The 13,442-nt window shown below is 41.2% G+C and overlaps 1 protein-coding gene across 3 annotated transcripts in view; it reads left to right on the forward strand.

Moving 5' to 3' along the window:
* The first annotated feature begins 328 nt into the window (after window positions 1-328).
* The window catches only part of ZNF292 (zinc finger protein 292), a 30,862-nt gene continuing 17,748 nt past the window's right edge, over window positions 329-13,442 (forward strand). Inside the window, exons 1-5 of one of the 3 annotated variants that reach the window (XM_083608262.1) lie at window positions 329-625; window positions 910-1,601; window positions 7,002-7,156; window positions 7,629-7,707; window positions 9,735-9,870. In XM_083608262.1, the coding sequence (XP_083464388.1) occupies window positions 1,422-1,601; window positions 7,002-7,156; window positions 7,629-7,707; window positions 9,735-9,870 (550 nt within the window). In that variant the 5' untranslated portion in view covers window positions 329-625; window positions 910-1,421. Of the gene's footprint in view, window positions 626-909; window positions 3,061-3,331; window positions 4,787-7,001; window positions 7,157-7,628; window positions 7,708-9,734; window positions 9,871-13,442 lie in introns of those variants that run through there. The other 2 variants (XM_083608263.1, XM_083608264.1) reach the window with 2 other exon arrangements.

A 13,442-nucleotide genomic window follows, 5' to 3' on the forward strand; every position in this document is an offset into this window, starting at 1 on the left:
TGCTTCAAAATTCAACGTACCTATAGAAAGCAAAGGTAATATTTGGAAAGGTGAATGTTTTTAGCACCCACCTTTGCAAGTTTAAAATTGTTCTCAATGCTGTTTTTATACTGTATCTTGCTCTGGGACCTTAGGCATAGCAGCCAGCTCCTAGGGGCTGAGGTTCCTTCGCCCCCACCCCAATACAATATTTGAAAGGGCCAGATCCCCACCCCCGAAGTTGATGACCATTGCCATATAAATAGTGTGTGGGCTGCATCACTGGCCCTCCTGCCTTAGGGTGGAGGGTGGGAAGTAAGTAAGTAAGTAAGTAAGTAAGTAAGTAAGTAAATAAATAAATAAATAAATTCGACGGGTGTTTGTTCCTTTATTTTTCTTAAAAGGATAGTTTGTATTTAAAATAATTTCCCCAAAGCTTAAACAGCTGCCCTGTCGAACAGTTTCGGAAGTTGCGGACTAGCAATAAATGCGCATCGGTTTTTGGATTCCTAGCTGCGTAACACCAGGCCTCCCTCGCAGACGGAGGGGCGAGAAACTTTGCAGCCAGGTGCGCGTGTCCAGGGAGAGAAAAGAGGGGCGAACGGAAGCGGGCAAAAAGCGCGCCGCCTGCCCGTTGAAGTCAGCGGTGGCGTATAAAATGTTAAGATATAGAGTTAAGATAAATGAAAGAGGGTAAGGATTTGCTGATTTGATTATTTAAATGGGAATACAAGAAGGGGAGGTATGAGGTCAAAGAAACAAGCAAATGAGTTTTAAGTTATGAAAAATGGAATTGTTTTTAATTTTTCTTATTTTTTCTGTGCTTTTATATGTTGTATCTTTATTTTTCTTTTTTCTTTTATTATGTGTTTTTGTATTTGTGTTTTTGTAAAACTTCAATAAATATTTCATTTTTAAAAAAAAATGAAGTCTGCGGTGGCGGCGCCGCCTCTTCCTGTGCAAGGGAGCGAAGCCGCTCCAAACCAGGCAGACCGCGAGCGAAACTGAAACACTTCTTCGTCCTGCCTCCTTGCCGTCTCTCCCCCCCCCCAAAAAAAAGTCCGCGAAGCGCGTCACGAGGCTATTTGTTCCACTAGGCGCGCGCCGGCAGACGCACGTGACAGGACTAGCCCACGTTTCCCAGCCCCTCTGCGAATGCTGGGGGGGGGGGAGGACGGGTAAAGAGCGGGCGAACTGCCTGTTCGAACTCTCCTCCCCTTCGATCCCGCACGTGATTCCCCCTCCCCGGAACGTGGTATTGTGTAATCACGTGACCCCCCTTTACGGGGCTCGCGCCTGCGCGCGCGCGGGGAGAGCTGAGGGGGGGGGTAGGTGGGCCGTTGAGGGAGGGCTCGCGAGTGCGGTGGCGGTTGGTTGGTTGTGGTTGGTAGTGGTAGGGTGGGGGGAGGGGGGCTGCGTACGCGACGGAGCGGGGTGCGAAGATGGCGGACGAGGAGGCCGAGCAGGACAGCGGCAGCCACGGCCCTGGCGGCGAGAGCGGCCTCCTCCCTCTGGATACGCGGCGCTTGAAGGGGCGGCTGCTGGAGCTGGAGACGGGGCTGCGGGAGAGCCGGGAGCCCGCCGTGGAGGCGGCCGCCGAGTACTGTCAGCAGCTCTGCCAGGTCAGGACGGGGCCGGGGCGGGCAGGCGGGAGGGTCCTCTCTCTCCTTGCCTCCTCCTCCTCCTCCTCCAGCGGGAGCAGGAAGGAACTGGGCCGCGCTGCTGCTGCTGCTCTCCTCCTTGAAACTGGCTCTGAGGGAGGGAGCGGGCGGGCAGAAGTGGCCCGCCCCCCTCGCCGGGAGGGGAGTTCATCGCGGGCCCGGAGTCCCCTCCCCCACAACCTGTCTTCCCGGCAGCTCCCCACCCCCCACGCGGCTCCCTCTTCGACTCGGCCCCTTTGTTTTGCTGCTGCTGCTGCTGCTGCCGCCGCCGCCTCGGGTCTGGAGGGGCCTTTGTCTGCTGATGGCGGCGGCGGAGAGCCCGTGCCCCTGGCCCAGCAATAAGCCGGAGCGTGAAGGAGGGGAGGGGAAGGGTAGCTTGTTCCAGCGGGAGGAAGCGAGGGAAGGGGGTGGCTATGAGGGCTCCCTCACCCGCTCGGTTGTATCTCGAGGACTCATGCTCCAGGTGCCAGAGAAGGAAGTCCTGCCCCGGTTTCCCCCTATGCCACAAATATTTCAATATAACCACCAGCTTGCCCATGGGAGCTAGCGCGCATCTGCCCCACAGTAGCGCACCGGGAGGCTTAGTCGTAAGGCTCCCTTCATATGTTACCCCCATAGACGAGCATAGGAAGAGTCAGTCCAGTGATCAGGGTTTCCGGAGTATCTTTAAGCCAGTGTTGTTGTGGTTGAACGATCTTTCCAACTGCCCTTGGATTTTGTCAATTAAATCAGGTTACTCTAAACGAACATGGTATTTTTAGTGTTTACTCAGAATGCACACTATTGCTCTTTCCACAAATGTCTTGCCCATCAAATGTCTGTTTCCACCAATTTGTCGATTGGGAAACTGTCATTTCAGAAATCCACTTAGTTCAAAACTTACATATTTGAATGGAGGACATGAACTGCTTTGAACAATCATGCTTGAAACATATACTTTTTGATACAATCACACAAAAATAACATATTGGCCTGGTTCTCGTGTCACTTAAAGTATCATTCACCTAAGTGGCATGCTGTTGAAATGTCTTACTCCGGCTGCTAAGCCATAGTTTGGTCTTAATGTTATGTCTGAACCCGAACTCATGATTGGTTTCTTTCTAAACTATGAGTAGTAAACCAAGGTTTGTGTTTTGTTTACCACTCGTGTGTATGGCTGACTTGGTATAAGACAGCTTTCTGTTTCTGTGCATGTTTGCTCAAAAGAAAATCCCGCTGTGTTGGGTGGAATTTAATTAATTGTTATTAAGTTTCTTTTTCTAGGTCAGAATGGTTTTGTTTTTTTAATTTAGGCCTATAATAATGGATCACATTCAGTTTTTGTCCCTCTGTATACATAGTCAATAGGGAGTCAGCCTTAGGATTTACTCCTCACCTGTGTCAAACCATTTACAACCATCCCATCATTTCCCATGGTTTTGTGTTGCAAGTTCACAGGTGCAAGCAAATTAAGATCCTTTGTCAACCAAAGGATGAACGATCCTCGTTTTTTGTTAACCATAGTTTGCATCAGTGCCATTTAACAATAACAATGAAAAAAGTCCCAGTATTCCTACAGGCTGGTCCTCTCTCGCTTGTCTAGGTTAAAAATTTCTGTAGAACAACTGTCATAGACTAAATTCCCATCTTCTTTGACATTATGCATTATACTTGAGCTAGAAAGAATAAGATGTTCCTTTTTGCCTATTGAGAACTCCTGAAAGTAGGAGTGAATAAAATCAACAGTGTAGTTGAGCTCTTGTACATCAGCTCAGTGTCTCTTGATCATATATCTTAATTGAGATTTGAAATTGTGCATTTTTGAGAGAAAGGGAGTCATGCTTGACACTCTTTTCAAGCATGCCTCAAGCCATGGAAGGCTTCAGTTTATGTATTTCTAAAATGTATCAGGCCTTGTTCATGTGAACTAGCTATGGCTTTTAATTTTATCAGTTGCCTTTTGAAAAAAAACAAAAAACCTTTGTTCAAGCTGATGTAATAAAATAGATAATCCTGATTTTATGAGATGAAATTATAATTATTTCCATTTTACCTGTTCTTATTCCATTCTTCCACCTTTTCTCTTACACACAATCTAGCTCTTAATTATAAGTTTGTGTGTGTGCATGTGTGTGTATACACACACACACACACACACCTCTACCTTATTTGTTGTGTATATGTATATCTTAATATTTACTATGATTCATTCACTATTATGGATATTGATGTTTATGTGATTAATAATAATAAAAATCATATTATGTAAACAAGATGGGTGGATGGGAGCGTGCCTTGCTGGATCCAAGGAACAGCCGGGAACATTGGCTCCTGATGGTTCCTTTGGAGTCCCATCTTTACCCACACCATATCTGATGTCATGCATGGTATCAGGTGTGGGATGTGTGGGTATGACTTCCTAAAAATGGCCTGGTGGGCCATGTTTGGTACATGGGTCTGAGGTTCCCCACCACTGTACTATCAGTGACAAGAGTGAGAGTTCCTGACTCCCTAGCTGTGTATGCCCCTTTCTGTGATAAGGCGTGTTCAAACTGGCTCACAGCAATGCCAGAATAGGGTATAATAGTAGGAAAATCTATAGCATTTCAATTGATAGTTCCCCCCCCCTTTTCTAATACTTAATTTATCCTTCAATTTTAAAAGAAATTTTGTGATGGGTGTTTATGAAAGATGTTACATCTAGCTAAAAGGCAGTCGTATCTTATAGCTATGCCTCTTTTGCAATCAAAGAAATTTGGGAGAGTCGAGTACTTCTTAGCTTTATAGAAGCTTGGATAAAGAATGGTATACCGTGTAAAATTAAAGGGGGCTTTCCTTTTACCTGCCTTTGTATTCTCTCAAGTCCTTGCATCTTCATTGTAGTGGCAGGCCAGACACAGGCCTGCCTATTTAGAAGAGAACTTATCAAAAACTCTCCACCACAGTGTGATGGTGCTCTAACAAGTGAAAATGATTTCCAGGGTTGAACTCACCTGGTGTCTTTCATGTATTAATGTAATTATTTAATTATATTTTTATTTCGCTTTTCAGACAAATATTGTATCCCAAAATGGCTTACATCAATCAAATGTTAGATACTGGCCCTGCCCTCAGACTTACAAACTAGAAAGACAAGACGTACAAGGGAAGGGGACTGGAGGGAAAAGGTAAAGGAGGGAGATCAATTTAAAAATGCCAAAATAAATTGATTAGTTGTAATCAGGCATTTGTATCCAGTTGAGGTTAGGTGATCTTTCCTTACTGGTGTTTTTGAACAAATAGGCATGGTGTGGCAACCTGGCGATCCTTAGTTCTGACATTAGCAGAAGCCAGGTTGTCCTTCTCACAGTCTCGGGGAAATTCTTTGGGTGCAAAAGTCCATAGTGACTCTGAATTTGCGCTTGGCAGTACTGCTTTGGAACAATTGGCCTAGCTCTCATAAAGAAAGGGAATAGAGAGAGGGCCAGATTTGTCCTCCTTCACAGGTATTTGATACCCCCTCCCTTAGTGATCCTGCTCAGATGTATTAGTAATGTAAAATGAAATTTATTATGTATAAATTATTGCATGTTAATAGATAATACATGCTTTCTGCCACACTTCAGATTCTTTGAAGAAAAGGTCCAATACGATGTTCATGTATTATTCTCTATGTAGAAATATTCTCCTTTGGGTTTTTCCCAATTGAAGCCTCTGTTTCATGGCATCAATCTATAATGTTCATAAGAGTTACTTCCCATTTGGTAACTCTGGTTTTTTAGAATTAAATGATTCTTCACACTAGTTGACAAAATATTCTAATATCCCCCAGAATTCATTCAAAGTTCAGTTGACAGCATGTAGTTCTTTGTGATAGACCATATTAGTTTTGGGCAACAAAACAAAAAGGTCATGGAAATATAATAATTAAGAATTTCATTTTAGTGTGCCTCACTGGCAAAGCGTTCATTGTTATCTGTGCTAGGAGAATTCTTTGTGATTTATATTTGTGTCTCTTGAATTATTCCTATCCTCCTGCTATTCTAGTGGATTAGGAGACAAAAATCATTATGGTTAATATTTCATTTTTAATTGTATATAGAATAGTCTCACTTGCTCATGGCACAGTAGCAGAATTTGAAGATACCCCTTGTCTACAGTAACATTACCAAGTTTAGCTCTAACATTACCAAGTCTAGATCTGCATTTCTATGCACCGTTAAATAGGAGTAAGTTCCACGCAGTGGGACTTGCTTTTGAGTAAACATGCATCACATTTCAGTGCATTTTTTTTTAAGCTTTATTGCTTTGTTAAAGAGAAGGAAATTTTTAAAAATCATTCTACAGCTAGGCAGTACCTGGAAATCTCAGAAGCCAGAGGGGGTTAGACAGTACACAGAGGGTTTATTTATCTTCTACATATCATGTTGAATGAGCTGTGAGTTTTCTGCACAGTTTTCTCTCACTGTCCAGGCCCAGCTATGCTTGACTGAAAGCTTGAACACCATGTACCTCAGAGCCTCTCTTTCTCCAAAATGGAATTTTTGTGCTCTGCATAGCTCTGTACTATTACAAATTGGCTGACGAAAGCTGAGTAATAAAATACACAAATACATGCATAGTTGCATACACTGGTCTCATCAGGAAATAATGAACTCTTCCAAAAGCAAGTGCAAGAGATATTTCTTAGTGTTTCTACTCTCCTCTGTCCCTCGTTCCTAAGGTAAGGCTAATAGGTCATTTTCCAACTCACAAAATTCCCTGTAGAGTTGTAGTACTAGATCAGAAATCCAGTCTTTTCTGCTTGTCCAATGGAGCTGTTATGAAGGGTGAGTGACATTATTTCAACCAGCTACATCATGCACTACTTTAATTGTCCAGTCCTGCTATTAAATAACTCCTTTCCCAATAAAGCTATGGCCCGAATACAGTGTTCTTAAGTACCTGCTACCATAATTGGGATTAGAGAATCACATCCCAGTTGCTGTGCAACAACTGGTAATATGTCTGTGGCTGATTGCAGCAGTTGCAACAGCTACCAGCCAGGGAATAGGATGCCACATGCTTGCAGCTTTGTGTTGGAGCTGTTGCATTAATAGTGGTGCAGAGCAGCTGTGATGTGCGGTCTCTCAATCCCATTTGTGTCTGAGGTTTGCTGTGTCTGGTATGTCAGCACAGTGCTTTGCAACAAACATATTGAGGTTCAAAGCACATAAATGTTCCTTCTCTTATGCTCTTTGGTGGGACATGGAAGAGAAAAGTCTTATTCATTTGGTAGATTCTAAAAATGTACAGTATAATGTTGAGGGGAAAAATGGTGAATGTGTCAAGTCTCATATCAGTGAATAAAATGGAAAAATGGACTCCAGTCTTGATTATTCCATCTTCATGTTTTCTCAACAGACACTTCTTGAATATGCAGAAAATTGGAAGACATCTGAGGATCCCTTGCCTTTGCTGGAGGTATACACAGAGGCTATCCACAGTTATGTTAAAGTGCGGTCTTACCTTACCTCTGAATGTGAAAATGTAGCCTTGGTGCTTGAACGCTTAGCACTGTGAGTATACTATAATTAGTTTTACGTACACTTGTTTTATATTTTCAAGCTAGTTTGGAATATAATGCTGTATATAGTGATGGATAGTTCTTTTAGATAGTAAATGAGGGCCTGACTTACATCTTTAATACATTGGTGAGAGGAAATGGGACTAGATTCAGCTAGTGTTGGACTAGGACCTGGGAGATCAGGGTTCAAATACCAACTCAGTAATGAAGCTGGGTGACCTTGGGCCAGTCACATTTACCACCAATCGGCCCACTGGCAATTAGATACCTTATTATTGGCACTGGGAATACTTGTCCCACAGCTGACATCACATATGACACAAGGTGAATGTGGTTTGTGGGACGCTACCTCATGGGCCAAATTAGGATCTGTGTCAGACCCAATTAGGCCTGTGTACTGGAGGTTCCCCACTCATGTTGTGAGCAGTGAGAAATTAACTGATTTTGCAATCTTTCTTTTTCAGAAGCTATGCTGAACTTCTGCTATCCCTGCCTCTTGAACTGCCTGAAAACCAATGGAAAGAGTTTCAGTCCTTTATTCAGGTAAGAATTTGGTTTCTTAACCAACCTATTCATCTGGAGTCATAAATATATAATGTTTGGTGCCTCGTGTTTCTCCTACAGTGATGAGTTCTGTTGTGTGTCAGTCTCTCAGATTTATTGTGATCTAAATCTCAGTGAGATGATGGTTTATAGTTCTGCCAGGGGAAAATGGTTCAGATGGAAAGTTTGGTTTAGTTTAGTAGCCTTCCATTTTTTCAAGTAAGTCACATAGCTACTCACCTCTTGTGTTTTGGCAAGGTAAAGAAACTTTGTGATAAAGGGGAATTGAAAATTTGAAGCACTCCACAGTTCTTATCATAATCCTCCATATTCTGAACAAGAATAGTATTGACGTACATAAATCTGTATAAAAATATGAACAAAATAGTGCAGGAACTCTTTGATTGTGGTACCTTTTTTAAAAAGTATGCTTTCTATCCCATCAAGTTATTTTGCTTAGTGTATGATCCTGCTTCATAATCTGTTAGCATAACCCCTTGAGTTGTAGGTCTGTTAGTTAGTTTTTTTTTTATTAAAAAAAAGTATGATTGGAAGTGAGTTGCGAAAGGCGGATAGCAGTGAGCACTTCGAAAACTCAGTGTTCTTATCTCTTCTCAATCCGTTAGATGCTATCCAGCTAACATAGTTTAGAGACCCATTTCAATCCCTGCTCAGTTTATTCAATTTAACAGAGAAACAGGGAAGATGGTAATTTGGAATTAGGAGGAATGGTACAAAGATATGATTACGTGGCCAGAAAATTAATGGGAAGTGCTGCGCTTTTACTCTTCAGTGTTAGAGCCTGCACTCGACAGATGTGAAGTGAAGATTTTATACAAGGTCCACCAGACAGGACATTGGAATATCCTTTGAAATTCCATGTACAGTACAGCATTGATCATCAACTGCCCTTTAAAAGGCAGCATATCAGGCAGAAATTTAAAAGGTGTGACTGTAACCCACTGTTGCATTTATTGAATTCCTACCTGTTACACAGCTTTAAAAGGATATGACTCCTTTCATCTCTTTTCTCCCATCTTTTAACATATTTAGTTTGCTTTGCACAGAATGCTTTCAAAGTTCTCAAACAGAGAGTACTGTGTCTGGTAGATGGACTAGGAATTCCATTTTTGTAGCCTACAGAGACCCTTCTGCTGTATGAAGCTACATTCCCTTTCTTCATCTGTGGCTGGCTGAGGAATATCATATGATTGCCAGCTTCCTATCATTCAATGCTGTGATTGCATACCTAGTACACTGGTGCCTGAATAGAAGAGTATGTGAGCACTTGGTAGCTTTTTCTGGTATTATTGTTCAATTGAAAAGATAGTAGAGCTTAGATAATTAGCAGTTAAACTCCGACAGAAGGTGCCAGGGCGTTGTTTTATTTTCAGAGCCAACATTCATTTTGAGTTGGTTCACACCAAATGCTTTTAAGCTGTGATTTAGAGCTAGGTGGATGAGACTCAGCAAGCCAGAGCAAAGAGTTGGACTTGTATGTTTCCCTTTGCTTCTCCTGCACAGCCAGGAATCCTAGCTTAGGAACCAGGAATCGTAGTTGAAAATTGCAGTTGCTAAACAAGCCAGCTTCAAACAACAGCTCTCTGTTTAGAACAGCATCCTTCAACTTAAACATGCTCCCTCTTCTCCTATCATGCAGTGTGATAAAGTCATTGAAAATGGTCACAGTTCAAAAGAGCAAATAGAAGTGGCAGAGAGAAACTATAAAAACTAAAAGAAGCTCTTTTTCACAATGTTTTCAGTGTACTGCAGTATCCTTGTTCAAAAAGGCATGCTGATATGAATGTATATTTAATTTAAAATTGGCTTCCACTTCATTCTTCATTAACAGTTCTTACCAGTGTTGCATTCAGGACTGAACGTCTGTCATGTCAGCTGTGGCAACGTGCTTAGTAAAAATTACTTGAACGTTTGATTATTAAAAGCCCAAGAGCTATTATGAGTTTTATGTAATTTGATGTACATATACTTGTTAAAACTATTTTGGTGGTTTGTTTTTTTCCAAGATGGCACACACAAAATTGATGGAAAGTGGCAGCTGCCAATTGCATTTCTTATCTCTTCTTGCTCAAGAAAATGGGACTTGGAAGAATCCAGTTCTTTCTAGTATCCTTTCCCAAGAGCCTCTGGATCAGGATGAGGGTAAGTTTACAAAGGAAATGTAGGCTGAAATGTGGCCTACTGTACAAAGCTAAGAGTTGCATCCGTTAGTCTGCTTGCTTTTGCCCCTGGCCCCATGCAGTCTTTGGGTGGTTCATCACAAGGGAATGTGGCTTTTGAGCTCGAAAGGTTCTCCAACCCTGCTATTAATTCTTTGCAGGATAAGGCACTTCTGCACTTCAGTTTCTGCCCCCTGTCCAACACGTAGTATAATCATTAGGTGAAGGTGAATTTGCAGAAATCCTCACACACTGTCAGGTAGGCTACAGCTACATGAAAAGACTTGTGAACTGAGAGATACTAACCAACTTTAGAAGTTGACAGTTATGTGTATTTAAATTAGTTCTTACTATAAAATAAAAGTGTGAATGTATCCTTATTTACCAATTGTTATATCTTCCTGTATTAAGTGGAAATGGGAAGACAGAGAATTGGAAATAAGCAGAGAGCTTAAAAGTTTTATGCCTTGCACGGGGGAAAGCCCACTTCGTGTACTGGTTCCAGAAAGGTAGAGATAGTTATGCAGGGGCTGGTTCTGGGGTTGTTCTGACTATGTGCAATTTCAGCTTTACACACAGTCCCTGGAACCTAACCCCTGTGCAAGTTGTGAATCAACTGTATAGACAATAGTTTTCCATATGTTGCCCAATTATTCCACTTTCTTCATGGTGTCTAAGATACAGCATTTTTAAATCTCTTCTCTCCATGAGAAATGGCATTAGAGAATGCAAGTTAGAGAAGAAAATTCTTCGTAATTCCATGTATAGTGATTAGTTTATACGTGATCATTAATGACGGAAAAAAAGAAATGCACCATTACTTTTGAGTCAATTCTTCTATGGTAAAGCTTTCTTGTGGAAGCACCCATATTTTAAGATTTGTGAGTTAATACTTACCGTGGCAAGCATCCAGAGGGCAAACTATTTAGCTCTAGTGTAATCGTGTGTTCAATACTTCCTTGGTGTCTCGTCTCGTCTTTAAAGTACTAGTTTCGCGCTCCCCATATTCAGCTGGATCAGCTGGTTGCATGCATGAATTAAGGCAAAAATAAATAAAAATGCTACCCGTGCATTTAATTGGCATGGCACAGAGATACCTGCGTACAAAATATTAAGATTTGTCACTGCCGTGTTACATGGCTGCAAGGGCCATTTTCTTTCCCTTCTTCTTTAAGGACTACTTGGGCTTAATGGGAGTATGAAGACATGCATAGTAGAGATATGAGGAATGCTGCTACTGCCTCCTTTGGGAAGCAGTGGTTGGAAAACAGTTTAAGTGCTCATCTGGCATGATGGGAAGGCATGTAAAGAATTTGATTTTGCTTTGTATTTGTAAGCTTCCTTTGTCTTAAGAGAAGCGGGATGGTGATGTTTGCCACACCCCAATAATTGCTTGCAAAGCTATTTAATGTGTGGAAATCTGGGAATTAATTGAATATTTTATTTTTATTTTACTTATTAAGTGCATATCTCACATTTCTTCCCAAAGGACCAGGTGGCAAACACTTCACGTAATAAAAACACAATTTAAAATGAAATACTGACATAGAGTTGTATCTGACGAAGTTGTCCTATTCATGCAAAGGCAGATTCCTCCTCCTTCCCCTTCTTCCCAAAAATCTGTTACAGGGGTTTCCCCACCCTCCAGAACAGTTTAGCGGGGTACAAGGAGAGGGAGGAGAAGTTTCATTGTAGAAGTGGAAATCCTTGTGCAAATTGGACAGCTTCGTCGGATACAACCCATAGAGTCTGGGAAGACTGACACAATGTTTGAGATGGTGTCCTTGACACTTTCAGGGTTACCAAGGTGTTGAGGTACTTTAAGAGTTTAGTCCCTTAGTTATAATGGTCTGAATGAAGTTTGCATTAATTTCCACGCTGTTATTAATTACCATCTACAGTACATACAAATGGTATGTTTATGAATAGTGCTGCTCACAGTAGAAATTTGGTTAGCACAATATTAAATCTTGAATTGAGGCCTCTTGCCAAATAGGGGTTGGGCTTAAGTTTATTTATGTAAGAATACAACTAAAACTATAATAAAACCATAATAAGCACAATTAAAAATGTCCTGCACAGTAGGGATAGCCTTTAGGAGAAAGGAAAGAACATGATAGGGGGAAACTAATGATTGAGGATTTATTTTGATAAAGAATTGTATTAGATGTGGTATGGGTGGGCATCTGAGAGATTAAATATTGGGTTTCTATTAGCGGCTTAAAATTTATTTTTGTATTCTAAAATAGATCTTGTTTCTGCATTGACTGTGTTATTTGTGTCATGGTTGTGTTTTTGTAGCATAACTTGGTCTTGTGATCATCCTTGCTCGCAGGTTAACTGTACCGTGAAATTAAAGGTTGCTGTGGATTTGCAAGAGGAAAACTAAAACCTTGACATTAAAACTACAGATGTTAATAATATTAATGTGACGTACAGTTCCGATTCATGAGTTAAAAATGGACATTTTTTTAAACCTCAAGGTCCTTCCGTATCTTATTTCATTGATAGCAGAGAATGTTCCTCTGTTAATGCAAGACAGGTTACCTGAAATGATAAACACTGTGGTTTAAAGGATTATTAGGGACCGTGGGTGGAAGAGCAAGGCTAAAAAATAAGAAATGTAATTAGTCACTCAATCATGTGGAAGATGGAAAAGAATATGAATGTTTTGGATTGGGCATGGAAAATGAACCTTGAATAAATGCAGCATTTTGTGTTTAACAATGAACAGTACTAAACCTTTGCATATACAGAACTGTCATCTCTAGTTATTAAAATAACTTTCTCCCGGATTTCACAATGGCCTGTGTGTGCATTTCTTGTTAAGAAAGCACCCCTGTGTTGCATAGCTTAGGAAAATATATTCTAATTTCTTACTTAGCTTGTCATTATCTTTTTTTAAAACTTAAGCTGATTTTAATAAGTTGCACAATTAAATATGCAAAGTGAGGCAGTTACTCTAATCACATAACATGGAGTAACTTCTCAAAATATGATTTGATTATCAGGAGCGCCATTGTGAACTGAGACAGTCTGCTCTTCTCCCCACCCCTGCCATGGTGTCAAAAATAGTTAAGAGTTAAATGTCACATTGCTTGACTCAGGCAAATGATGGTTACTACTAACCACAGTTTGTACCCAGACCAGATACTGAAACCAAGATGTGGTACACTGGACCGTTGTCTTGCCTTAGTAATGGACTGGACAAGAGCCAATAAACTGACAATCTACATAAGACTGAGACATTGTTATTGGGTGGTTCCCTAGATCAAATGGATGGGAGTGTGTTGTGGACACTTGGTCTAAAAATTGTAGACATGAGGATTGGCTAGGTAAGCCTAGGTAAGAAACCTGCCAAATTACAGACAAAGGTTTGTGTATTAGCCACCTGTAAACTCGACTGAGGGGACAGAGAGAACTAAAGGTGGTTTGCTTTACGCCCTGTGGTTTTGTGAACAACTACTTTTTAAAATGGCATATATCATAGGGGTGCCTATAAGAAAGGAGCGTGCAAAATTTCAGAGGAATGGGGGCAGGGGCTAGTGACTGACA

This window comes from Podarcis filfolensis (genome assembly GCF_964270895.1).
Source record: "Podarcis filfolensis genome assembly, chromosome: 3".
Taxonomy (NCBI): domain Eukaryota; kingdom Metazoa; phylum Chordata; class Lepidosauria; order Squamata; family Lacertidae; genus Podarcis; species Podarcis filfolensis.